At 53.5% G+C, this 27,601-nt stretch overlaps 1 protein-coding gene across 3 annotated transcripts in view; it reads right to left on the bottom strand.

Moving 5' to 3' along the window:
- Positions 1-26,957, bottom strand: part of KCND3 (potassium voltage-gated channel subfamily D member 3) — an 88,448-nt gene extending 61,491 nt beyond the window's left edge. For 2 of the 3 annotated variants that reach the window (XM_064733192.1, XM_064733194.1), the window contains exons 1-2: positions 26,716-26,957; positions 20,951-22,134 (exon numbers count right to left, since the gene is read on the bottom strand). In XM_064733192.1, coding sequence (XP_064589262.1) covers positions 20,951-22,059 — 1,109 coding nt within the window. In that variant the 5' untranslated portion in view covers positions 22,060-22,134; positions 26,716-26,957. Of the gene's footprint in view, positions 1-20,950; positions 22,135-25,308; positions 25,605-26,715 lie in introns of those variants that run through there. The other variant, XM_064733193.1, reaches the window with a different exon arrangement.
- Positions 26,958-27,601: the final 644 nt, after the last annotated feature.

Raw genomic sequence — 27,601 nt, 5'->3', positions numbered from 1 at the left:
TCTGCCTTCAGCCTCCGGAGTGTGGCACTTTCTCAGAGACTTTGTACTTGAGGACGTGAGCAGAAAAGTAGGGTAATACAATTCCCAAGCAATTACACATTGCATCCACATACTGTAGCTGCTGAAAGCATTTATCATAATTAATGGAACCACACTGATTATCAAAGGGTGTTTGGGTAATGATTGATTTGTCACTTGTAAAGCCGTGCAGGACATCAGAGCACAAATTACACTGATTTACTGGAAGAGTTATAAGCTTTCAAGTGCAGCCATTCCTTGGGGGGAATCTGGGGCTCTGCTGCTCACTCCTTGCTCTCTGGGTCCCTTAGAATCATTTTGGTGTGATAGAACGGAATGAGGAGAATTACTGCTCGGAGGAGGGAATGGAGGGACAGAGCTGCCAGGGCTGCTGCAGCTCCGAGCAGGGAACACAGCTCCTGCCTCCTCTCACCGAGCAAGGAGAAGCTGCAAATCGCACTTGGCTGCAGCGGGAGCCGCAGGGCTTTGGGGCCCCGGGCACTTTTCCACCTTCACCTTCCGCTATTGCCGTTTCTATTTTTAGCTGAATTTCCAGGTTTTCCCGAGCCGGTTCTCTCCAGCCGTTCCCATCTCTCCCTGTCGGAGGCAAGGATGGCTTTGCACGGCGTTGCCATGGGAACACCTGCCGGGGACGGGATGGAGATGGGGAGAGAGGGAAATTGGGGAGGGTGAAAGGCAGAGGGCAGCAGGGACCCCAGCAGGGACCCCAGGGTTTGGGGGTTTATTGTGCAGAACTTTGCGTCAGAGCCAGGGAGTGGGCACACTGCAGGGAGGGGGAAAAGGACAAATGCTATCCCTGGTAATGTCCTTGCCTCCTCCAGTCACTGGTTTTTTAATGGAAATCTGCTCCCAGCCCACTCCACCCTTCCCCTTTCCTCGGGCACTGGTGCTCTGTGCAGCCAGAGCAGGGCTCGTTCCTTGGGCATGGTCTCGGCCCCATGGGCTGTCCAGAGGGGCAGAGCCAGTGCAGGGGTTCCCCAGGGGGTTCTCTGCTCCCAGCCCAGGGCCAGGAGGTGTTTTTGGGGGGAAAATTGACATCAGTTATCACAGTGACTGCACAGGAGGGACATTTTTAATTTGGAGCATGTACACCTGACATTCCTGGGCCCAAAGCCGTGCTCAGCTCCTCCAGCTGACAGCCTGGCCCAGGCTGGGGCTCCTGACTCCTCAGGACTCTGCTTTCCCAGCGAGCTTTGGCTCCAGCTTTGCCATAAAAGCTTTGGATCAGAGCACTCGTTGTGCAGAGAGTCAGACAGGTACAAAGAGCATCTGTTGTGTTGAGTCATTTGAGTTTGTGCCATGCCTCAGACCACTTGTGGATAAGCTCTCAGCTTTCTGCTGTGCACTCACCACTTTAAACCCAGCCTAATGTCTGCCTCTCTCATTCTGAGCAGAGGGAAAAATGCCACTGGGCTTGTGCTTCAGCATCAGGGGCTGCACAGGGGCTGGGGAGTGTGAACAGGAGCAGGGCAGAGTTCAAGGGGGAATTTAAGATGAGAAACTCACTGCTCAGTGCTTCTGCAGCCTTGCAGGACTCACAGAGGCCAGTGAAGAGATCAAAAGGCATGGGATAACTGTGAGGGATCTGTCCATGGATGGTGCTTGGCCAGCTCCAGGGATGACTTCAAACAGCTGCAGGGCTTGGATGTTTCAGACCTGTCCTTTTAAGCTCATGCCTGGGTGGTTTTCCTCTTATCACACTCAGAAATTTCAGCCTGCAGTGCTGGGTAGAGGTCTGACCTGCTGTCAGTGCCCAGAGCAGAAGAGAGAATGGAGATTTCCCTGAGGATGGATGAGAGAGCAGCACTGGGGAGGGCAGCACTGACCTGGCAGCCAAAGCCTCTCCCAGCCTCTCTGCCTGGCTGTGCTACCCAGAACTGACCTGGTGGCTCTGGAATGGAGTTATCCACCACAGTTATCCACACCAGTTATCCACACCGGTTATCCACACCAGTTATCCACCACAGTTATCCACACCAGTTACCCACACCAGTTATCCACACCAGTTATCCACACCAGTTATCCACACCAGTTATCCACACCAGTTACCCACACCAGTTACCCACACCAGTTATCCACAACAGTTATCCACAACAGTTATCCACAAGGAACCAAATCCCTCTGGGAGCTGGGTTTGATCTGACTCTGTCACAAATCATCTGCTGAGTGTTCACAGGAGCCTTGCCAGAGTCTGGAGCTGAATCTGTTTCCTGATTTTCCCTCCCTTTTCTGGGCATCCTTTATCCTGCTTTGATCCCTTTGCTGTTGCATTTTCCCCGTCCCAGGTTTGCCTCTCTGCTCTCAGGGAACCTGAGATCGTGTGTTCAACTCCAGGGCTCAATTTGCCTTTTGTGCCTCCTGCAAATCTTATTAAGCTGCGTTGTATTAAATGGGAGAAACATGCAGTTAAGTCTGTGGTTTTCAAAATGCATTAGACTTCTTTTCAAGTATGCAAAGTGTAAATGGATTTTGTGCTTTGGGAATGGAGCAGTGTGTTTACAATTTTGGTTAGATAAAAGGATGTTGAGATGGCCTTTAACATTGATTTCATGTTACGTTTTTCTCGGCTTTAATATAGCCTTAGAGGTTCTTTGAGTGTTTTGATTTACAGAATACATTGGAAAAAATGAGTTTTATTTTATTTATCAGTCAGTAATGGGCTTTTCTCTCTGTTCTTCCCAAGAGCAGTCAGCTCTGCAATAGTAACCTGGCTAATCTCATTAGGTCAGGCTTTCTGCTCTCAGCTTTTCTGGTGCAGGATGGGTGAAACTCTGGGAAATGAACTTCTTGCACTGCTTTGTTACTTTTTTCTTGCAAACCCAACTGAAACCAAGCAATTTCGTGAGCCATGACAAGTATACACGAAACCTAAGCCTTTCTGAACCTGAGAGGGAAACACTCTGAGTAATGAAGGTTTAAGCACCAGGAGAAGCTGAGATTTCTCTGGGTTGTTGAGTCACCCTGGAGCAGAGCTGGGCACTCCTGTCCCTTCCAAGCTGCAGCAGCAGAGGCTGCTGGTGTTTGTTCATCTGCAGAGGCACTCCTAACGTTCTGTTTGCTATAAATAATCTGAAATTTGACAGTGAAAGTTGCCATGAAAGTGCTCTACATAAGCACGGGACGATCTGTCCAGGGGAGCTGACACAAACACTGCACAAGTTAAAACTCCCCTGGGTGAGCTGGCACTATCTGTGTGCTCCTGCTCCTCAGAGGGGTCTCCAGGGCACAGGGGGCTCCTGCACGAGGGAGGGGGGCCACAGAAACAGGCCTGGAGTTTTGACCTTTTCCAGCACCTTCATTATTGAAATCTAAATTTAATTCCAGTTCTGATTGCTCTGAGAGCGATGCCAAGTCCTACATTACCTGACCTACTTCAGAGCAGGATGGAGGAGCAGAGCCACCAGCCTGACCTTCCCTCTGCCACCTCACAGCTCAAAATTTGGCATTCATTTGTAATGGGGGAGAGGGGCTGGGTCAGGTGGAGCCTTGCAGGTGGCAGGATTCCTGTTTGTGCTGCTCAGGGTTCCTGAAACAGGATTCCTGTTTGTGCTGATCAGCACAGAGATGCAGTGCCCAGGCTGCTGAACTCCTGCCTGCTCTCCCTGCCTGCCATGGAGCTGCTCTTGAAGGATTATTGCTGAAATGCCCTTAACTCCAGAGACTCCCAGGCTGGTTTGGGGCCGGTGGCACCCTAAAGCTCATCCCATCCATCCCATGGCAGGGACGCCTTCACTGTCCCAGGCGCTCCTCAGTGTCCAGCCTGGCCTTGGGCAGGGTCCAGGGCTGCCCACCCTCCCAGCCAGGAATCGCTCCCTGATCTCTGATTTAATCTACACCAATGCAGTGTCTGCCAGGCCTGACGCTGCCTGACAAATGTGTTTGTTTCCTGTGAGGATTCCTCTCCGTCCAAGTCTCAAATCCCACTTTGTGTCTGGAGCACCAGGGGCTGCCTCAGCAGCTGAGTCTGATCACAGAGTGAAACATTAAATCCAAAGCAGCTCTTAGCTCCTGCAGCCAGGAAAATATCCATGTTTTATTCATGCTGAATACTAGTCAACATCCCCAGCTCCCTGGATAGGCCTGGCTCTATAAATACTATAAATAGCCCTGCAGTGACACAGCAAACTGGCCTGGGGACAGCCGGGGCTGGGGGAGCCCCAGGCAGAGCCCTCAGAGCACCCCTGGGTCCCTTTCTGGGGGGGACGGGGCTGGGGGAGCACCCCGAGCATCCCTGGGTCCCCTCTGGGGCACGGGGCTGGGGCTGCCCAGGGAGGCTGTGCCAGCCCTGGGGCTCCCACGGTCCCAGCCTGCCCTGCTGTGCCCTCTGGGGCTGCTCCCTGCTCCCTGCTGGTCCCATCCAGCACCCCAGGAATCCTCCTGGGCTCCTCCTGCAGCCCGAGGCAGGGTGGGTGTGTTTGGGGAAGAAAGCTTGATGGTAGTGGATAAGGAAAAGCTTGTGGCAGTGGATAAATTAGGGATGGAATGCAGCTGGGAAATGCAGAGTAACTGCGTGCCCAGTCCCTGATGATGCTGTGCCTGATGGATGCTCCGTAATAATTCTCTCTGTAGCTAAAACTGGCTGGACCCTAATTTAATGTAAACTTAGGTGAGTACAGCTGTAATAACTTACAGGGCTGAAGGCCTGGCAGACTTGCCCAGAGTTTCTCACATGTGCCTCAATCATATTTTAGCATTGCTTTAACAGCTCAACAGGCAGAGCTGGCATAACAAATTCATCATGTGAGCCATGATTTATGGACCTGTGTTGATCTATATCCTTGCTCTCCTTATTTTCCAGCACATTTATCATTCTCACACGGTCACTCCTTTCCCCTCTGCAGTTCTGAGTGGCTCCCAGCTCTCGGCTGCTCCTGAGGTTTCTCAGGAACTTTGTGTGGACCAGGAGAGCCTTCAGAGTGTGCTGGCCTGGTTCAGAGCAGCCCGGCCCTGCTCCTCCCCAGCCCTGGAGCAGCGTGGAACCAGGAGCCCCCAGCTCCGTGCGCCCCTGGGGCTGGGGTCTGTGCCCAGAGCATCAGTGAGGTGCCAAAATGTGATCCCAAATCCTCCCCCATGTGGGATCCTGCCCTCCTGGTGGGGGCTGGAGCTGGCTCTTACCTGCCTCTCTAATTGCTGTGATGCACACTGAGTACTAGAAAGTTGTACAAGTTATTTTTAAATTGTGGAGGAAGTTATGTAAGGCGGATCATGCTAAGGGTTTATTTTATTTTTAATGACTATATTTAAAAATTCATGCAGCAGCATAGAGGGACTTTTAATTACTACATTTAAACCTTCAGGTGATACTTAAGTAAAGGGGGAAAAGGGCCTTTTCCATTATTTTTTTAATGTTCTCCCTTTCTTTGCAAAGCAAACGTAGGAGCAGACTGGGAGGTTACCCTGAGCTGAGAGGGAGCTTCAGCAGGGCAGGAGCTGCAAAAGCAGAGCCACGTTTGCCAGTCCCTCACACTGCACTGCTAATGCAGCATCTCCCACCCTCTGACAGGATTTCCTGGGGGAGGACAGGCTATTGCTCTGAGCAGCCTCCCCTGCCTGGCCCAGGGCAGAGCTGAGCAGGGCTGTGCCAGGGCTGTGCCAGGGCTGTGCCAGGGCTGGGGACGGGCAGCAGGGTCAAACCCACCCAGCAGGGAGAGAGCTGGCACCCTGTTCTATTGGCAGAGCTGGCACCCTGTTCTATTGGCAGAGCTGGCACCTGTTCCCATGGCAGAGCAAGCACAGCTTCCAGCAGCCCAGGTTTCCCCCCAGAGGAGCTCTCCCAGCTCCCCAGAGGGGTTTTAGGGCATCTCCTCCTGTCAGGGTTACAAATCCTCTCATGAGGACCTGCCCTGAGTCCTGTGGCCACTCTGGAATGTGTAGGCAGAAGCACATTTCTATTTTTCCCTGCCAGCAGTGACAGCAGAAGGACACACACACTCACCCAGGAATGAAACCCATCAGCTCAGCTTTTGTGCTTGCTGTCTGAGGCTGTGAAGCATCTTTGGGAGAGCAGAGTGCACAGAGCCTGCTCTTTGTGCTCCTCTGCCCTGTGTTTATCTTATTGACCAGCAGACAGAAGAGGAAGAAAAAGAGCATTTTAATTAGTCCTGACAGCTTCATTTGTCTGGAGGTCATCCCTGAGCTTGGCTGGGTTTTGTAGAGTGACTCTGATCTGGGAATGGCTCTGTCCTCTGGCCAGGGTGGGATTGTGGCACCTTCCTGCCCTCTGTGCCCCTGCCTGGCACAGCCAGACACAGCCTCGGGTCAGGGAATGGGCTGGGAGGGAGCCCAGAGCCCCCCAGTGCCATCCTGCCCTCTGTGCCAGCCCTGCCCTCTGTGCCACAGCTCAGAGAATGGGCTGGGAGGGACCCCAGAGCTAAAGCTCTCTCTTCTGAAGCAAATTTCTGCTCCATCCTTCTGATGGGGGTCATTTAACAACGTGTGAAATGAAATGTCAACAAGAATTAGAGCAAATGGCAGTGGGAGCCCCCAGAGACACCACCAGGCTTCTGCTGGGAGATGTTTCCAGCCAGGCCCTGCAGGGACAGCAGGGAGAGGGCTCAGGTGCTGCTGCTGCTCCTGGAGCCCCTCGGGGTGGGGAGATTCACCTGGGGGCTCTGGGACCCCCAGCCCTGCTGAGGCCTCCTGAGCCTGCTGCTGGGCACAGGGGCTGTGTGCCCCTGCAGGGCTTGGGGGGCTATGGCCCCTCTGCAGGGCAGGGCTTGGGGGGCTGAGGGGCTGGCTGCCCCCAGACCCTGGCTGGGCTGGGGGTCCTGGTCCCAAGGGCATCTCAATCCCAAGGATATCCCAGTCCCAAGGGATCCCAGTCCCAGGGGGATCCCAATCCTGAGGGGATCCCAGTCCCAAGGGATCCCAGTCCCAAGGGATCCCAGTCGCAGGGGGCTCCAGCAGCTGCTCCAGGGAGGCACAGGAAGGGCAGGATGAGATGGCCACGGGGAAGGGGAATTGTGTTCCCATAGCTGGGGTTCATGGAGCCAGAGTCACAGACTGCCCTGAGCTGAAGGGACCCTCAGGGACCATCCAGGTCCCCCCTGTCCCTGCACAGACCCCCCCACAGCCCCACTGCATCCCTGGGAGTGCTGTCCCAACCTCCTGAGCTGCAGCACGGAGCTGAGGCCATCCACAAATCCCTGCCCTTGGGACGGTTGCCTTTATCACCACAGAGCTGTTGTTTATGACAAGTTCAGAAACTACGTGGAAACATAAATGGGAGGGATGCAAATGAGTCTTTCTGACAAAATTGTTCACTAGACGCGTTATGATGGAAATAAATTTCAAATGTGACTTTTCAGAGCTGCTGAGAGCCATCACTCTGTGGAGCTGTTCTGTGCCTCTCCAAAGAGCAAATGCCACCATTTGTGCTGTGTGGGGAATGCTTCTCAGACGCTGCTTGTTCTGAATGCAGTTCCAGTGAAACAAAGGCCAGGGGATCATTAGGAAGTCTCTGCTGGGGTGGGTGAGAGCAGCAGCTCCCGCTGGGGCTGGGCCTGCCTCAGGTGCCTCCCTCATTGTGGCCCATTTGCATTCTGCATGAGGCTGCAGACCTGCTATTGTGGTGCTGCTCACTGCAGAAAGCCCAATTAATGAAAGGTTAGGAGGCAATTAAAAATCCCAGTGTCCTTTATTCCAAAGTGAACTTTAGAGTGCACTGCGAGTTCCTGGAATGCCACAGAGCCCTTCTGGAAGGCTGAGGCAGCTGCTGCTTGTGCATTCCTGTTTGTTTTGGCCCCTGTAGAATTTTGTGGGCTTCTCTAAAGGGACAGAAACAGCACACCAGTCTGTGCTGACCTCAGTAAAGAGCTCCTGAATGGGTTTGTGCCTCTGCTCTTCAAAGGGTTCTGAGCTGGGAGAACAGAACTGAGTGCCCCACCTGGGCAGCAGAACCTACAGATGTTCCAGAGATGGGCAAGGGAATTACAGCTGGAGAGGTGCCAGGCTGAGCCTCTGAACACACATCAGAGGATCTCAGTGCCACCCTGGCCTGGCTGCAGGAGGTGACCTGCTCTGGCCACCCTCTGGGGACATCAAGGTGTTTCTGGAAGCAGGGATGCTTCGATCAGAGCTGCCTCAGGCTCTGAGGAGTGCACAGCTCCCTGCTCCACTGGCATGTGCAGGGAACTCTTTATTGTGTGGGCTGTGCAGGAGAAGTTCAGCCTTTCTCTGACTGGGATTTTGCACCTGCAGAATGGAGATGTCAGTGTTTATCTAGGGAGGCAGTGAACTTGAATAAGTGATTGTAGCGTGCTCTGACAGACTCGGTACAGAAATGTCATTAAAATTCACTTCTCTGCAGTTATTTGTTCCTTTTGTTATCAGTCCAGTGATACGTGGAGAGGTTCCTTGACTGCAAAGGAACCTGTTGCTCTTTTGTCTGGTGCAAAAGTGAGTGGAAGCTCTGGCTGCATGAGCTCACCTTGGGCTGCAAGTGGTGCTGATGTGTCCCACATCTGTAATTGAACTGATTGACCTGTTCATGTGCAGGCTGGAGGGGAGAAAAGCACTGCAGAAGATGGATTGAGAGGGAATGAGATGCCAGAGCCAATCTCATTTACCCAGCCCACGTGTCAATAGTGAGCTGGAGAACATCAATCCCTGTGGTCACCTCTGGCAGCTGGAGCTGTCCCAGGGCAGCCTTGGCAGCTGCTGGGGCCCTGCTGGGGTCACTTCCCTCCAAACAGCCCCAAACAGCACCACAAACCCCTGTGGGGTCTGGAGGAACAAAATGCCATCTTGGGAGGATCTTAGCATGAAGAGAGGCAGCAGCAATGACCAGCCCTTGGAAGCTCTTCCTGTCTGTAGCAGCTCTTTCCTTCCCTGACTCCCTAAAAATGAGTCTGTTAGGATTTAACTCCTTAGGAATTAACCCTGCCCTGCCCCTCCTGCTCCTGGGCTGAGCGCAGGATGGGTGAGCAGTGAGCAGAGAGATCTCCCCATGTACTGACAGGACCTGGGGAAGGAAAGCAGCAATTTGTCCTTCAGCTCCGTGCTCTGCCTGTGTCCTGTGTCCCTGCAGTGCTGATGGCAGCTGGCAATGTGCAGGAGCCACCTCAGTCCATGGCCACGAGCCCAGGGCAGCCCCAGCCACTCTGAGTGGGACCAGGGCCTGCCTGGGAGCTCCAGCCCCACAGTGATGCCTCAAGAATGGCTGCGTCTGTCTGAAAGGCACCCCTGGGCAGGGCTCAGTTTTCAGATAGATCATTCCTGACAAAGCCTATCACTCACAGTGGGCAGAAAGCCAACTTCCCCGTGGTTCAGAGCCCTCCTGGCACACTGCTGAGCGAGCTGTGAGCACGGGGGGCACGTGGGCAGGAGCAGGAAAAGGCCTCTCACTGACAGCCGAGTGCAATCTCTTCATCAGCAAAGCTCTGCAAACCAGGCTTCATTAAACCAGGCTTCATTCCCTGCTGCTCCTTGTGGGGTTTGATGGTTCCCAGTGCCTGCCCAGGCAGGATCCACACCTGTCCATTCACACAGCCCAGCCAGGCACAGGCGCCTCCAAGAGGGGCTCAATTCCCCTTGAGGGCTTCCTGACCCTCTCACGTCAGACTTGGAGGGTGCCAGCACTTCAGGAGCAACTTTTTGTCTGTGTCCTAAGCACTGGTGATGATTTGGTTGTAAAGTTCCCAGAACCCCTGGAAGGACACGCAGCCACAGCCTGGACACACAGCCGCAGCCCCTGGAAGGACACACAGCCCCTGGAAGGACACACAGCCCCAGCCTGTCCCGAGTGCAGGGATTGTGCTCCAGGCACAGCCTTTGTTTCTCACAGAAAAGGAATCACAAAAGCTGCTGAAATTCATTTCCAGTTCACAGTCCATGTGCTGCCAGACTTTCCTGCTGCACTCATGAGAATCTATCCTGACACGTCCTGCCTGGGTCTGTTTACCCTGGGCTGCACTTCAGGGCATGCGTGCAGAGCTTGAAGATTTATATTCTTAAAGCCTGAACACCGATTTTCTACTCAAAATCTCTCTCTCCCACCAAACTAGCCATTCAGTGTTACTGGAAAGGTCACTTATTTCCCTTCCCTTTACTTCCCCCAACGTTTTTAGCCCTGCTCAGATGGAAGCAGACAAATGATGGGCAGTGCCAGGGTTTTGGAGTGGCACAGCTATGGGAAATGAGTGCTTTAGACAGTATTTCAGTGTGCACTGAAAATCTAAGAAGAAATGGTAAAAAATAAATGTAAATGTTGCTGTGTCAAATCAAATGAAGATTTCATCTGTAGATCTCTCCTCCTTTTCTGAAATCTCATTTTTCCTTTTCACTTCCAAGTCAGGAGAAGTGAAAGCTGCACCAAGCAGAGGTGGGGACGAGGGGATGAGGGGCCATTCCTTGCAGGCACTGCTGCCTTTCTGGGTAACAAACTGTGAGGCAGTGGGGAGGTGAGATTTCCTCTGGGTCTTTTCCAAACCCTCGGAACTGTCATCTGCTCTGACAGATCTCCCCAGGCACCAAGGCAGGGCTGGGTTTTAGATGCAGACTCACAGAGATGAGCCATTGGAACCATTTCAGGAGTGTTTTTGATAGAGTTTTGGTTCTCAGGAGGTTTCCCAGCCCAGCTCTGCAGAGCCTTAGGAGGAAGGCTCTGATGTAAATGCTGAAGGAAGGTTACCAGGACGTGTGAGAGGTACTGAGTCGTGTCGGCGCATCCTCGTCCAGATCCCAAACTGTGCAGAGAGGACAGAACTGGAAACGAGCCTGTGCTCTCTGCTGATCCTTCCTGACACCCAGAGCTCGGGGAAAGGCTCTGCTGTGCCCCTGGGCCTCAGCAGGCCGTGTGTGCAAACTGATGGAGCTGTTTACCTATGCTGGAGCCACGGCAGGGCTTTCCCCAGGCAGGAATTCAAGCTTGTTCAATAGAGCTCATTAGGTAATGAGCTTATTCACTAAGCTCATTAGTGGTGGAATTCATCCTGCTCAGCCCTCTGCAGCCCAAAATCTTGTATCCCTTCAGCCCAGCTTACTGCTCGTGCTGACCCTTGGCTGGAGGAGACTTTTACCTCATTTCATGCATTCCCATGTTTTCATTCAACAGCTGCCTTGCTGAATGGCTGTTGCTATTATTTAATCTGTCCTGCTATTCCTCCCCAGCAGAAAAACATCTAAGAGGGCTGAAATCTTCTGTCTGGAGTGTGCCAAGGCTGGGGTGTCTTGCCAGCTCATTTCATGAACCGAAGCAGCGTCTGACTCAGTGGGACTCATCCTGGCTGCTCCAGGATTGAGGAACAGACGGTCGGGCAGATGCAGGTGGGCAGGAGAACCAAAGAGGCACCAAGGAGAAGTTGTGATTGCCTCCTGCCCGTGATTGCCCATCTGCACACAATCCTGAGCTCTGGGGGAAGGTCTGAGCACACCCAGGCACGGCAGGAGATGGGATTTCATATTTTGGTTAATTATGCAGGGATAAGAGAGTGGGGTTGGCAGGAGGGGTACCTCAGGTGCAAAGCTGGGTGGGAGACAGGGTTTTAAATCTTCCCAAAGCAGCAGCACGAGTGAGATGTGTGACAGTGAGGAATGTGTGCTGGCAATAATGCTCCATTGATTCGTGCTCAACGTGGTAAATTTAGGAGCTGTTTCTACTCATTGCCGACACTGATTACTAGAAAAAGGCTCTGCTGCAGTGGAGTAAGGGAGCTGTCAGAGCCTGTTCCATCTCCCCTCACAGAGGCACAGAGAAGCCAGCAGAGCTTTTCTCACATTAATATTGATGACAAAGCCCAAGTAACGATGTAAACATCAGAAAAGCCCCACTGAAGCAGGACTGTGATTGAGAATGAGTTGTGAGCTCAATGGCAGGGAAGGATCAGTTTCTCCCTGCGCTGCCAGGCCAGCAGGGGCTGGGGCAGAGGGGCAGAGGGGCAGGCACCCCCTGCCCACCCTGGCAGCACCCACTGGAACCAGTTTCCCCAGTGCCCGAGTGCCCAGCGGCACTGGGAGCACACTGGGAGCACTCTGGGTGCCCTGCAGTGCCCTGCCAGGGCATTTCACCCACAGGGCTCAGTCCTGGAGCTCTGCACTGAGAATCAAACTGCAGCAGGGACACAGGGCTGGCTTTGCTTGCACAGAGCATTCCTGATCCCAGCTCAGGCCCCAGACTCTCAGGACTCAGGAGAAAGCAGCTCAGAGCAGCTTTCCCTCGCTTCAGCTTTCCCTTTGAAGGCAGCTTATTGCTGCCCAGGTTGTGAGAAGAGCTGGCTTGCTCAATCCTTTCCCATTGAAAAATAAAGTGCTATTTTTGTTCTCAGCACAGTGGCTGTAATTAATATTTGAGGAGGATGGCTCCCTTGTGCTCCAGATCACACAAATACAGAGGGAGATGTGCACATGTTGTGTGCAAATCACACCCCAACAGTGGACGTGGAGCAGGCAGACATGGAATTGGGGCCCCACTCCTGGAGGTGTCCAGGGCTCTGAGAGCCCTGGGACAGTGGAAGGTGTCCCTGCCCATGGCAGGGGTGGGAGCTGATGAGATCTTTCCAACCCAAACCATTCTGGACTCCATGATCCTAGCTACATGAGAAAACAGGCAATATTCAAGAATAGTAAGAAATGTTTTCCCTGGTGTAAGCAAGGGGGAAAAGGGCTGCCTGGTGGTGGGGTGCAGTCTCGTTATCAAGGCTGCACATTTGCATATTAAAGGCTGAAAATGACTCAAGGTTTTATCATCTGCTGTTTTCCCATCTGATGTGGATCCCTGTACCCACAGGCAGGATGAGAGAAGCAGCAGCAGTTTGTGACTGTGGGGTGGCAAAGGGAGCCACTGAACACAGAGCCCAGGGCTGGGGTGGGCATTGGGCTGCCAGGAGCTGCTCAGAGTGCCCAGCAGGTCCTGGGGCTGGGGGCACTGCCAGGGGTGCCAGGGTGTCACTGTCACTGCCAGGGGTGCCAGGGGTGCCAGGGTGTCACTGCCAGGGAATGTTCAGCAAACCCAACATGGAGCACATTCAGCAGCAGCAGCAGCTGCCTCCCCTGATGTGTTCACCATTTATAACTTGAATTATTTCACCTTTTTGTGAGGAGGCTGCAGAGCACAGCCCCACCGAGAGCTCAGAGCCCCGCTCCAGCTCAGCGTTCAGGGCCTCACTGCACAGGGCTCCAGGAGCCCTTCTCAAGGGCTTTCTGAGCAGGCGTTTCAGCCAAATTTCAGAGAGTCCTGAGGGCAGAAAGCTAGAGCTGATCTGTGTTTGGATTCTGCTGCAGATGGCAGCCTGAGATGGAAGCAGCCGATCCCGGGGCAGTGGAGCGGGGAGAGAGCTGGGCATGGCTCTGAGCCTGCCTAGGAACAGATCTGAGCCTGAGCCTGCCTAGGAACGGCCCTGAGCTCACCCAGGAAGGGCTCGGAGCCTGCCCAGCGTCATTCCTGAGGCAGGACGGAAGGGCAGTGCAAACTTGCCCCTTTGGTGCAAGGGCAGTGCAAATTTGCCCCTTTAGCAGCAGTAATGAATTGTTTCCTCCTCTGGCAGGCAGTGATTTGACTTGCCACATGCCTCATGGTAATTTCCCAGCAGGTTTAAATGTTGGAACAATGGCATTCTGTTGGATATTGATTTTAAAATAACTCTTCCACACTCAGCTGTAACTTTGGGAGGTGAATTACAGCCCTGGAGTGTGCTCTAATGGAGCAGTGGTAAATAGTTAAATAGACACGAGCAGTTTCTGCAGGCACTGTGTGTGCAGGAGAAGGCAGAGCTTGGCTGGAGGTGCTTCCATCACAGTGCTGGGACACGGCCTGAAGCAGCTGGGTTTGTCACAGCTATCCCTGTACCCAGAAGCACAGATTGCTTTGGGGTGGAAAACACTTTAGAGATCATCTTGATTTAATCTCTGCCATGGCAGGGATACCTTCACTGTCCAGGCTGCTCCAAGCCCCATCCAGCCTGGCCTTGGGCACTGCCAGGGGCAGCCACAGCTGCCAGGGCCTGCCCATTCCCAGTTCCAATCTAAACCTGCTCTCTTGCATTTTGGAGCCATTCCCCCTTGTCAGCCACTCTATCCTTGGATGTACAGATCCCTTAAGAAATGGCAGTAAAAATATCTCCTGCTATTTTCCTGGCATTAGAACGAAGTGTGGGTTTATCCCTGGCTGGGGGATCCCATGATCCAGTCATGCCAGGGATAAACCACGTGTCAATCCCATGCCAGGCCCATGCCAGGGCATCAGGGCTGGTGAGGATGGGCGCCCAGATGCCCCTGTGAGGATGAGGATGGTGTTGGCAGCCCCAAGCTCCTGCCAGAGCCACTGCCAAGGCTCAGGCACTCAGCAGCTCCCTGTGCTCCTCTCCCTGCACTCCCCACGGGCTGCAATCAGCTAAGGACCCTAATTAGTTTTGGCTAATTTGTTTCAGGGCCTTTCCTTCTCTTCCCCTCTCCTGCTCTGACTGGCAGTGGCTACTCTGTCCCTCATTTCCAGCTGATGGCTGTAAACTGATTACTTTTACTGGGTCAGCTCCGTTATGAAATTATCGTTTTATGAGACTAAAAATAGCCCAGATCCAGTCAGCACGCCAATCACTTCCCTTCATCTCCAATGAAAATGCAATGTTATCTTTAATCTGTATTTCTCAGGCACTCACTGGGAGGCAGGTTAGAAAGAAAAGAGGGGAAAAAAAGAAAGAGGAGATCAGAAAAAAAAATCTGTAAATCAGTTGCTATAGATGCATCCCTGCCAAGGCTTCCACTGGTAAATTTAGCAGTCACGTTACAATTTTAGTCAGCACCATTTCTTAGCCTTATTCAAAATAATTCACTTCTCACACAATGAGTTACCCTAAAGGCAAGTTATTTTGTCTTGCACATTAAAAATGGTGCGTTTGCACATACGTGCAACTGTTACAAATATCCAAAGCCACAAAAAGCGTAAGGATGGATGATTTTTTTAAGATGGGAAAAAAAAAATCCAGTGAATTCCACTTGCCCTAAGAATGAATAAAGGTATTTTAATACTTCTGGGGTTCTGGTGAATACAAATAGCTCAAAAATGAGATGCTTGCCTGAGATTTATATCAAGATAGTGAAGGGAAAAGGTTCCATCTGTAGTTTCTGATACAAAGACATTTTGCACACAATATCTGTAAATCCATTAGGAGAAGAAAACTGATCCAGGTTTTGTATGAGATGAAGCTGCAGTGAAGAGAATGAAAGCTCAAGGAAATGGTCTCTTTGTGTAGCTCCATCAGCTCATGGCTTGATTGGACTTTCTGTGTATTAAATTCAAGCAGCTCTTTGGCCTGTGGACATGAGGAATTGTTGATTGTGGGAAACGGTGAGAGCGGTGAAATTCCAGCCCTTCCTTCACAAAGGAAACTCCCCCCATCCCATCCAGCCTCCCACTGGTGATGGTAAATATGCAAAGTGGTGTTTCTGTCAGAAGTTTGTCGTGGCTCAGTGTAATGGCAGCTCCCAAAGCCCTGACACGCACTGCGCGACTCCTGGCCCAAGCAGCAATCTTCCCCGAGGAGCCGCCAATGGCAGCGCTCCAGAGATGATTTGTTATTTTCCTTGCCTTGCAAACTGCTCTTGGTGTGTGAGGAGAGGGTGAATGAAGGTTACCATCAGCCCCAGTGCTTGGCTGTGCAGAGATTCTGGCTGTGCACAGATCAGCCCGAGTGTTTGGCTGTGCAGAGATCAGCCCCAGTGCTTTGGCTGTGCACAGATCAGCCCGAGTGTTTGGCTGTGCAGAGATCAGCCCCAGTGCTCTGACAGTGCAGAGATCAGCCCCAGTGCTTTGCTGTGCAGAGATCAGCCCCAGTGCTTTGCTGTGCAGAGATCAGCCCCAGTGCTCTGACAGTGCAGAGATCAGCCCCAGTGCATTGGCTGATCCCTTTGCTGTGCAGAGATCAGCCCGAATGCTTTGCTGTGCAGAGATCAGCCCCAGTGCTCTGGCTGTGCAGAGATCAGCCCCAGTGCTCTGGCTGTGCACAGATCAGCCCGAGTGTTTGGCTGTGCAAGATCAGCCCCAGTGCTTTGCTCTGGCAGTGCAGAGATCAGCCCCAGTGCATTGGCTGATCCCTTTGCTGTGCAAGATCAGCCCCAGTGCTCTGGTAGTGCAGAGATCAGCCCCAGTGCTTTGCTGTGCAGAGATCAGCCCCAGTGCTTTGCTGTGCAGAGATCAGCCCCAATGCTTTGCTCTGGCAGTGCAGAGATCAGCCCCAGTGCTTTGCTGTGCAAGATCAGCCCCAGTGCTCTGGCTGTGCAGAGATCACCCTCAGTGCTTTGCTGTGCAGAGATCAGCCCCAGTGCATTGGCTGATCCCTTTGCTGTGCAAGATCAGCATTGCTCTGGTGTGCTCAGGGCTCAGCCCGGCTGGCACCGCTCTGGCACCACGGCCCCCACGTGCCACAGCCCTGCTCACCCTCCATCCCCCCTCCTGGCCACCACTGAACACCAATAAAGAGAGAAAACCCCAGAAATAAGTGTTTATAGCAGAATAGAGACTGATGTCCTTTCAGGGCAGGTGCTCAGGTGCCTGTTCTCTTGTTTCCCTCTGATCCACATTGGCAGAGGCAGAGCTGAGCCAAGACAGCCCAAACCAGACCCTACCCCCAAACCCTGCTCCCCACACACTCAGCTAATAAACCCTGTAAGAAATTGCAGCTCTTCCAATCAGGCTGTTGACACAAGCAGGCCAGCAGGGCTGTTTTATCGACTTTGCCGTGTTAACCTGGTTCCTTAAATGAATTCTGCAGACGGGCCTGTGTTGTCCAAGTGCACTGAGCTGTGTCTGTCAGAGCACTGAGCAGAGCAGCCAGCCCTGAAAGGGAGAGAGTGCTCTCCAGGCCATTATGGTTGTGCAAATGGTGAGGGTGACAGGCAGCCAGGGAGCTGCTCCCAGAGCACCTGGGGCTGGGAGCTCAGCTTTTCTGGGCAAGGGAACCTGCTCAGAGCATCCCTCAGGAGAACCAGCCCCAACCCCAGCCCAGCCCCGGCTCCTCCCGCTGGGCACTGCTGCTCTCTGGGCAGAAATGGCCCAAAGGTCCCAGTGACAATTCCTCCAGGAGTATTCCCTCCTTACAGCACCTTCCAGTGCCTCCAGGAGCTCCAAGAGATCTCCTTGAAACCAGCTGAAATTGAAATGCAGGACAGTTTTATGTTTACAATTTGCTGCCCCTGCTGCAGGTCACGGACGCTGCCTAGGAGCCTGAAACATACTGCTGCTGTCAGATTAAATGAAAACAACTGTAAAAAGCCCGGAAAAACACTTTCTCTGGGCAAAACTGACGTGGGGTTTAGTGGGGGGATGGAGGTTTCGTGTTTGTGCTGCACACGAGGGGAAGCAGCAGAACCTGAGGCTTCCCCTAAAAGTGAATAAAAGTGAATAAAAGTGAATATTGTGTGGGGCTGAAGCAGCCTGGGCTGGTGGGAAGTGCCCTTGCCCATGGCTGGGGATGGAATGAGCTGGGTTTAATGTCCCTTCCCACCCCAGCCGTTCTGTGATTCGATGAAAACCAATGCACCAAGGAGCCAAATTCGCTGTAATTCACCCATTTCTGCAGAGGTGTGAACCCGCTGCACACTGAGTTAGCCAAAAGCCAGGGCAGGGACAAGGTGCTGGGCTGGCCCTGCTCTCCTGGCAGTGCCTGCACTGCTGAGCTGGGGCAGGGTCCCGGGGCAGGGTCCCACCCTCCCGCGGGACACGGGAGGGCTCTGGCACAGAGAGGAGATGGGGAGCTGCTGGCCTCCTGAGGAAAATGCTTCTGCATGAATTGGAGAGCTGCGTTTGAATTAATTTTGAGTAGTTGTTTCAGTAATTCAGATTGATTTAAGATGCGCCCAAGAATAATGCTTTCATTATAAAGCCTCCTGAGCAAAATTTAAATTGTGTTGAATTAAAAACAGCCTCTGTTAAAGCAGGGCTGGTGAGCACAGCAGAGGGATGGGAGATGCAGGGTCAGGATAATTTAATTCCTTTGCTTTGTTTCCCGCTCCAGAAAAGCTGCTGCACCTGTCTCCCTGGGCTGTTAGCTGCCTAAGGAGCCTGCAAGGCATCCTGAATTTCTCTAAACTGATTTCATGGTAACCCCACCAAAACCTGTGCTTATTTATTGTGCTGGGCTTCACCTTCAGGAAGAAATGCATTTTTATTGCATTTTATTTATGGGTCAGTCTGGAAATGTGATTGTATCCCAAAGATACTTGGGAATCTGGGAGAGCAGCTGATGCACAGGACAGTGGAGGGTTAATGGTCTCCTGCTGTTGGCTTTGTTTGTTTGTTGTGAGTAAACCTTGGTTTGACACAAATGGAGCTAATCCTATAACAGGGAAAAAGTTATCCTGCACCTGGCAGATCACTCCTCTAAGGCACTCTGTCACAGCAGTGCTGGGCTTCCAGCCTCAGGAAAAGCTGCACTTATCTGGGTTTAAATGTATTGCTGGTGAAAACAAGTTACTTATATATATATAGTTTTGAGTTAAAAACTGTCATGCTTCATAATTTCTTGTTCTAAATGCTGGCTGAATTACTAAGGGAAAAGGCAGGGAATGTTTAGGATCTGGGTAAAAGCTCTGAGTGCTGCTGAGAGCCAGCAGCAGCACTGGCCAGCACTGAGGAGGGCAGGGCTGATGGGCTGGGAGCACGCTGGAGCCCTTGGCTGCATTCTGTGCAGCAGGAATTGCCAGCACTCTCATTTAGCAACGAGATCCTTCCAAACAGACTGAAAAGGCTTCTGAGGAGAGATGTGTATGAAATATTGCCTGAAAGTGCCAGTGTGTCAGGGCTGGAAGGATTTTTGGGGACATGAAGGGGGCCAGGAGGGTTAGCCCTGGATGGTGAGCCCCCACCCCACTCAGGGGGAGCCAGGAAGGTGGAGACAGCCTGAAAGTCCCAAATCAGTAACACCCAAAGCCTCAGTTCTCAGGCTTTACAGCATTTTCTAGGTCCCTTCCCAGTGAACCCTTACAAAGCCACGTTTAAACGTCTAATTTCTTAAATCCATGTCAGCTCATTTCCAGCACTTGTTCCTCTGTGATTACAACAAATTGAGAACGCCCTGAGGTCCCTGGGAGCGCTGGGTTTGTCCCTGTGCTCAGAAAGGGAGGGAAGGGACCCAAACCCAGCCCAGCCCGGGGGGAGCAGAGCCCCAGCTGCTTTCCAGAACGTTCTGCACGTCCTGGGGCCCTTCCCAGCCCACCCAGGCCAGCCCTGACCCCAGCTCCAGTCACAAAGGTGCAACAGCACGAGTGGGAACCGGTGTGCAGGCTGTGAGTGTGAACGGGTGTGCAGGCTGTGTCTGAGTGTCAATGGGTGTGCAGGCTGTGAGTGGGAACGGGTGTGCAGGCTGTGAGTGTGAACGGGTGTGCAGGCTGTGTCTGAGCGTGAATGGGTGTGCAGGCTGTGAGTGTGAACGGGTGTGCAGGCTGTGTCTGAGTGTCAATAGGTGTGCAGGCTGTGTCCGTGCCAGGACAGTGTGATCATTATTAAAGGGAATCTGGAAATATTATATCCATACAATAATGGAATCTCCAAAGCTGGATTTTCTCCCCTTGTGCAGGGACCCCTGAAGGAGCCGCCCAAGGCAGGTGTCCCTGCTCAGACCCTGTGGTGGGGACAGGAGAGGGGCACTGACCAGTATGGACCAGTCAGAGCACGGAGAGCTGAGCTGGGGCAGGGCTGGGATGCAAAGCCCAGCTTTGATTTCTGGGTTTTACCTTCCCCAGGGGAAGGAATAGCTTCTGCCATAAACCTGCAAACTTTGCTTCGTTATTAAAAAGGAAGAATAGGAGATCTTTAGGTGACTATGACAAACAGGTTCTACACTTGCACTTAATGAAGGAATTCAGACTTTCAGTTGTCATATGCCCAGATTCGGCGCCTTTCTGACAGCTGAATTATGATTTTAATAATTGAAAAGTGCTACTGTGAGCCTGTTCATGTATAATAGGGCACAGAGAAGTGTTTAAAATCAAAAGCAGTTTAGAGAAAAAGTGGTCCCTGCATTACAAGGAGGAGAATTGTCTACATCTGAGTATTAAACTGTGTGAACTCTCCAGTGGGAAAACTCTTTGCAAAGTAGCTCTAGATTTCCTGCACTGTTTTGCTGTGTGGGATGGAGAGATTGCCCTCGATCCTGGTTCTGTGTGTGCCCCAAGAGCAGCCTGCAATGCCCCCTTTCCTCTGCACAGCCTTGTCAGGGTGAGGGTTTGGCCATTCTGCTCCCAGGGGTTTTGGTTCAGAGCAGCAGAAGCGCAAATCTATAATCTCAGTCACAACATCTGTGAGACAAAAATGAAATACAAGGGGGAAAAGATCCCTCCAGGCTACATTGCCCTTGCTTTGATTTCATTATCTTTGTACCTGTCCCTGGGAATGTTTGAAATTCCACTGCAGCCGCCACAGCACGCTCGGTTCTCACTCACAGCTAAGCACAGACAAGAAGCCCCTTTCCTGCTCAGATGAGTAAAATCCAGATCACATCCTGGCCATCACTGAGTATTCCAGCACAGTGACCCACAACACCCACTCGGATTCAGCCAATCTGTGCTTCCTGGCAGGCCAAGGGGAGAAACAAGGACTGAGACACGAGAGACCCGTCAGCAGCTTGGTGTGGGACGCGTGGCCGGAGCCCGTGTCAGAGCGAGCAGAGCTCCCCTCCAGCCCCTGCACTCGGGGCAGCTTCTCCCTCCTGCAGGGATGAATCAGATCCTGCTACTCCAGCACTCTGCTCCTCCTGCACCCGCTTGCCGTGGTGCCGAGCATTTGTCAGGTGGGTGTGAGAGCTTTTTCTGGTTTACACAACCGCACGCAAACCGCAGGAGTTGTAAGGCGAGGAATAATCAAGCCCTGAACACTTCCAGCCCCTTCTCGAACATGCACCCAGGAAAACGCTGAGGAGGAGCTGAAGTCAAGCTCCCCGTACACGCTCGCCTGCTGCTCAGGAAAAGGAAAAGTAATACTCACCCCAGCGTTGTCATGGTTACAATAGTGTACCAAAAGGAAGCAGGAATACTGGTGAATTTGCTCGCCGAGGACCCTTTCTCCGCATAAAACATCACAGTTGCAAAGATGATGATTGCCATAGTGAGGGAAAAGAGGAGAAAGCCAAGCTCGGAGGCACAGCTCTTCAAAGTGTAGCCCAAGATTCTCAGGCCTTGGGAATGGCGGGAGAACTTGAAAATCCTGAAAACCCTGAAAACCCTCAGCGTGACGAAGGCCCCGCTGACGTCCTCGTTGTTGGTCATGACCAGGCCGATGTAGTAGGGCATGATGGCCACCACGTCGATGATGCTCATGACGCTGCGGATGAAGCGGTAGCGGCTGGGCGCCGCGAACAGCCGCAGCAGGTACTCGACGGTGAAGATCATCACGCACGCCGTGTCCAGGCAGAAGAAGGCCACGGCGTAGCGCTCCCCGCAGGGCAGCTCCTTGCTCCCCGGCACGGAGCCGCAGGGCACGGTCTCCACCACGTTGGTGATCACCGAGACGGCGATGAAGAACCCGGTGACGTAGTAAAAGACTAAGGCTAAGGTGCTGGTGTGGGGGTTCTCGAAGGCGCGCCACATGGTCTGCCGGAAGCTCAGCGAGGGCATGGAGCCCTCCTGGTTGTTCTCCGAGTCGTTGTCGTCCATCAGGCGCTCGGCGTTCTCCCGCTTCCTGTCCTTGTACTCTTCGTAGCAGCAGTCCCCGATGATCTCGGGCAGGATCCCGTAGAAGGCCAGCTCTTCGTCGTAGGCAGAGATGCACTCGTACCGGGGGTAGTGCAGCTTGCCAGTTCTGTAAAAATTGAGGATGCACCTGAAGACCTCGGGGTCCCGGTCAAAGAAGTACTCCTTGGTGTCTTCGTTGAAGAAGAACTCCTTCTCCGTGCTGCCCAGGAGAGTGTCCGGGTACCTCTCCAGTGTAGTCCTCCAGGTCTGGAAGCGCCTGCCGCTCACGTTGAGGATGATGAGCTCATCCTGCCTCTTGTTCTTCTCCGTGGGCGCCAGCGGCATGGGGCAGTTGGCCACTGGCATCCATCCTATGGCGGCCGCCCTGGCGAAGGGCAGCCAGGCTGCCACCCCTGCTGCCATGGTGAGCCCGGGCGCGTTAGTGCAGGCGGGGCTGGGGAGGCTGCTGGGCGCTGCTGCGGGTCACACCAGCTCCATCTGCAACACAGAGGAGAAGAGAACACAGCACACAGTCACGCCCTGCCCCGGTGGGTGGGAGAGCCCCGGACCCGCACGGACACCGGAGCCGCCAGCCACTGTGGAGGACGATGTTGAACAAGGCATGCCATAATCAGCTCAGCGGGGCTATGGCATTCTTATAGATGGAAAGTTTGAATAGCAAATGATTCCTCATTAAAAGCATTTTAAAAGTAGCATAAACACAGTAATTTATATTTGCTTCCTCACAAACAAGACTAATCCATAATTCCCCAGGTGTAAGCCTCCTGTGCTCATCAGTTTAACTACAGCTGTCAAGAAAGAGCTGGGAACTCCAGTGGAATCAGCCTGCAGTGGAATCACACACCACGAGAGCCCACGACTGGGCTCAACTGCATTTCCATTTCTAGCCATGAATTTGTTTTAACTTTTTGATCTTTGGTCAGAGTTCTTACAGTCTTTAACTTTTGTTTTAACTTGCTTTTACTTCCACTTCCCTAGTGCTTTTCTAATTCTGCCATGAAATTATCTGAAGAAAGGTGCCATTATCATATAAAATGCATTAGGAGCCCTATCAAAAGTCAATTTATCAATGGAAATTCCATTGATTCCAATGACTCAGGCCCTCAAAGCCTAATTGTCTATTTGTAGGCAGTTTTACTCTAAAGTTTTTAACTTACATGAAAGCTGCCATTCCAGCCAGTATGGCTGCAGCATTATTGATTCCAATGGGCCATCAAAATACTGAATAAAAAATGATGGAATGAGTCTGTGGTGAAAATGCCTGAAGTGCTCGCAGAAATGCTCTCCCTCTTCAGGGCAAATTAACATTCATCACCTTAATGTGGAGCATCTTCCTATGCAATTTTACTGTCTAAAGGACAATTGAGATCCCTCGTGCGAGCATCTCGCCGCCGCTGAAGAGCTTTGGTAATTACAGAACATGTAATAACCCACAGTACTGCTCATCCCAAGGAGAGGCTTTGCTTATCTGCACGGCACTGGAGCAAACATCTCCCAGGATTTCCCTCCCAGGAACTGCTCAGTGGTACAAAGCACCACCGCTTTTCTGTCCCCCCAGAGAGGGAATTTACTGTGTGAGCACTGGCTGCCCTGGGGAGCAGGGCAGAGCTCAGCACTGGAGCCTTCTCTGCCAGCTCAAAGGGCATCTCCAGGGGCTCCTTCTACCACCAGTGTGGGTCTTGGCACTTTCATGGAACACTTAACAACAGGAGGCAGCAAAATAGGAATTATGTCATCCATTAATCACCAAATATGTACAAATGCATATATATACTCAAGAAACCAAGAAAAGGCATCTTGTTCCCGCTTTCCCTGCTGGCAAACTCTCTTCTCTGTTTTTTAATTTCACTTAGCACCACCATCAGCGTCCTTCTCCAGGACTGACTGGTGACCTGACCACTTTCAGCACACTGGATCCTCATGTCCCCTGATTTCTCAGGGGAACCACATCAGAAATCTCTTCTGTACTTTCATAACTTTGGTTGTGGATTCCAGGTTACCTACATTAGCTGCTGAGGCTCTATAAATACTTCACATATAATTGTTCCAATAAAGCACTGGTAACTCATAAGTGACTTACACATTTTTAAATCAATTTTTGAAAGATAAAATGGGTCCTTCCATGCTGGCAGTATATGTGGGGAAGCTATAAATACCTCAGCGATGAAAGGGACAGGAGATTAAAGCAAAAGAGAAAGAAAGGGGAATTCTTCTGTGGAAGTTCAGTTCCTGTTTCTCTGGGTCCAAGAGATGAAGCTGGTTAGAACAACGGAGCGCACGCAGCTTCATTCTCAGAGTTACTGAACCTGCCCCATCTGATCCTCAAAATACACACAAGAGAACAAGAGGAGTCTTTATCTGGAGGACCATGAGTGAGAAATTAAATCCCCTTTTGTAGAGGTTTTGCTTTTTCTTGTCCACGAGTCCTTGGAACCCTACCAGTCCTTCAAGGAAGGGAAAGAAAATTGGGAGAGAGAGAGGACTGGATTTATAATTCTGACCTGCACAACCTAAACTGAGTCAAAAAAAGATGAAGCAACCAGTTCCTCTAGAATGTAGAATTCCAGAATGTAGAAAGAATCCCCCTTTTCTGCCTGCTTGGATTTTGGAAACTGCCAACCAGTCTGTTTAGGCTGGAAAGCAATTGGCTGGACTCAAAATCTAATGTACTGTTGACAGTGTCTGGAGATCTCATAGAAAACAGACACACTCTAATTCTAACAAGCATATATTTAGATATATCCATATTTCTAATTTTAATTACCATAATTTCTGCATGTAATTTAAAAGGAACTGGTTCACAGCAGACCGGCACCCTGCTGATGACATTTAGAAGACCTGGTACACAAAATAGAATCATTTGCCTCCTGGTTTATAAAAGTATCTGCAGAGAGAAGAATCTGTTTTCTTCAGATAACTGTGGGGACAAGGAAACAGCCAAGGAAATCTGGGAGAAAAGGCTGAGAGGAGCCCCCTGTCCCTGCCAGCACTCCTGACCGCGCTGGGTCCCTCCCGAGCAGCGCTGGCTCCGCTGTAGCCGCTCCAAAAAACCCCAAAGAAACCCCAAAAAACCCCAAAAACCCTGACAGCCAAATCCCGACCCAGGCTGGTCCAGGACAGCTCAGGAGGAAAACCTGGCAGAGAACAGAAATGGCTGTTCACCCAAAGGGTCCAGAAATAAAGGATGGATTCTTACCACAGTAGCTCCACACTGATCAATGTCCCTTCATCATCTCAAGAGAGCAGAGACAAACCAAAAATCTCAGAGTTTCCCTTTCTAGAAGCAGACAGGGCTGCTCTGAAATTGGGCTGATAAGCACACTGCAAGTTTCTTGATGAGACAGTGCTAATGGGAGTGAGGAGCCTGGAGATCATTCCTTCTTCCCTCTCCTGTCCTTGTTGGGTCAGGCTCAGGCAGCAAAGAGACCTTTGCTTTACAGCAAAATATGTGAGCCAAAGCCTCGGCGTCTTCTGTCAGCCACACATTCCTTCCCCTTCGCAGCAGCACCAGAAAACAAAACTTTCTGCACAACGCTCCCTCCCTCAGTCTGCTGGGGAGATTCGGGAGCAAAAGCAACAGGCTCAGGATAAATGCACACAAACTTCTCCCCCCCCCCGCCCCGAGAGCCCCATCTTGCAGCGCTGCCTTACCTGGAGGGAAGGACACTGGGCGCCCAGAGCGGGGCCGGGTGTGGGGAGCGGGAGAAGGGGAGCAGGCACTCCTGGGGATGGAAGGTGAGCGGTGCCGCCTGCTCTCCCTCCCTCTCCGAACGCAGTCAGCAGCAATCAGTAAATGTGCTCATCATTGTGAAAGTATATATAGAGAGATGACTAAACAGCTTCTCCCTCATCGCTGCCGAGGCTCTCGCTGCCTCTCCCCAGCTGGCAGGCGCTGCCCCCTCCCCTGGCAGCGCTCGCTGTGCCCTCGCTGCCCAGCCCAGCCCAGCCGGGCACGGACCCGGGGCTGGGGAGGCAGAGCCGAGCCAAGGGCGCTGTGCGCTGGCACAGCAAACGGAGCCGTTAAATAAATACACGGCAGAGCCTACCCTGCATGCTAATGTGCCAGGGGGAGATGCAGGGGGGACGGCAGGGGATGAACTTCAGGGCTCCATCGCGGAGCTCCTGTGTGTGTGTCCCTGCTGGCTGCCCGTCGGGCGGGACAGGGCAGAGGGATCCCTTCTGGACAGGAACACGAGCTGTTCCTCCAGCACCGCGAACCCACACCCAGCACCTCGGCCAGGGCGGGCGGCTACATCCAGGAACAAAAAGAAATCACTGGGATTTAAACCGATCTTTCCCTATCTTCTCCTTTCTTCCTTCCCACCACCTTTCTCTTTTCCCCTCGTCCTGCCGTTCTGGCTCGCCCTGCTCCTTGGCAGCCCTTCCCCGTCCTGTCTGCACGCCGCCTCAGCATCCCTTCCATCCCCGCTCAGAAGTTGGGCTCGGCACGCTCCGAGACCCGGCGGCCTCGCTCATTTATCCATCTGCTGTCGCATCTCCATTAAGTGAATAGCCACAAGCCCGGATCGGAGCGAGCCAGCCTCGCCCTGCCGCGCCGGGCAGCTCCGGGCGGTGACGGACGCGCCGCAGCGATACTTGATGACTTCCATAAAGTCACAGCGATCCGTGCGGGAGCGAGCGGGGCTCGGCCGCCTCGCCATCGCCTCCCCGGCGGCTCGGCACGGGCTTGGCGGCGGCAGCACGGGCCGTGCGGGGCTGTGCCGGGCTGTGCGGGGCTGTGCGGGGATGGCACGGGCTTGGCGGCGGCAGCACGGGCCGTGCGGGGCTGTGCGGGGCTGGGCACCGGCTGTGCGGCCACGGGCCGGCATCGGCAACGCCGAGGGGCGGGAGGGCAGCGGGGCACGGGCTGGGAGCGGCCGGGGGCACCCTCTGGCCCCGCTGCCCCCGCCCCGCCCGCAGGTGAACCCGGGGGTCGGTGTGCCCGCACCCCCGGCCGGTGTCCCCGCACCCCCGGCCGGTGTCCCCGCACCCCCGGCCGGTGTCCCCGCACCCGGGGCCGCTCCCCTCCCGTCCCTCCCTCCCGGCGGACCCCCTCACCTCCGCAGGGCGCTCCCGGCCGCGGCCGCCCGCCCGGAGCCTCCGCGGCCATGCGGCTGCCGGGAGCGGAGCGCGGGGCTGGCGGAGTGCGCGGGCGCGGGGCGGCGGCGGCGAGCGGCGGGGAGCGGGGGCAGCGATGGCAGAGCTGGGCAGCGATGGGGAGCGGTGGCAGAGCTGGCAGAGATGGCAGAGACGGCAGCGACAGTCACAGAGCGGCGGTGGCGGGGCCGGGCACAGCCCCGCACGGAGGGGCGGCGGCGCGGGGCGGGGGGCGGCGGGGGCTCCCCGAGCTCGGGCGCGTCCCCGCCCGCCGCCCGCCCGCACAGCCGCCGGCAGGTGTCACCCGGAGCGAGCGGCACCGGCACCGGCAGCGAGCGGGGAGACGGCGGCGAGCGGGAGCCGGGCACCGGCAGGGAACGGGAGCCGGGAACAGCGAGGGAGCGGGCACCGGGAGCCGGTGCAGGACCCCGGGCAGAGGGCAGCACACGGCGGGGGTGGCCGGGGGCCGCAGCATCCCCGCAGCCCCCGCAGAGCCCCCGAGCCGTGCGTGTGCAGGGGTGTGTGAGGAGGGGTCCGGGACTGTGTAAGGAGGGGTCCAGGGGCTGCAGCGGTTGTTGCATTGTCGGGGCAGGAGCTGCGCCTCCCGGTGCATCGCTGTGAGCAAGGGATGTGTGTTGGGGGGTCTTAAAATAAGGGAAACAGGGATTTGGTACAGCCGGCAATGACCAAGGGCCGTTTTCCAGGTGCCTTTCTACCCAGAGCTCTAAACTGAAGATCTTCTTAAAGACAAAACCCAAATAACAATAGGGAAAGACCTCCAAATCCTCAACATTTCAACAAATCAATGATCTGGTTCTAGAAGCTCTGAAACCAGGACCCTGACCAT

This window comes from Zonotrichia leucophrys, chromosome 26 (genome assembly GCF_028769735.1).
Source record: "Zonotrichia leucophrys gambelii isolate GWCS_2022_RI chromosome 26, RI_Zleu_2.0, whole genome shotgun sequence".
Classification (NCBI taxonomy): Eukaryota; Metazoa; Chordata; class Aves; order Passeriformes; family Passerellidae; genus Zonotrichia; species Zonotrichia leucophrys.
Note: the sequence above shows the minus strand (reverse complement) of the source record. Positions and strands in the feature narration are given on the sequence as shown.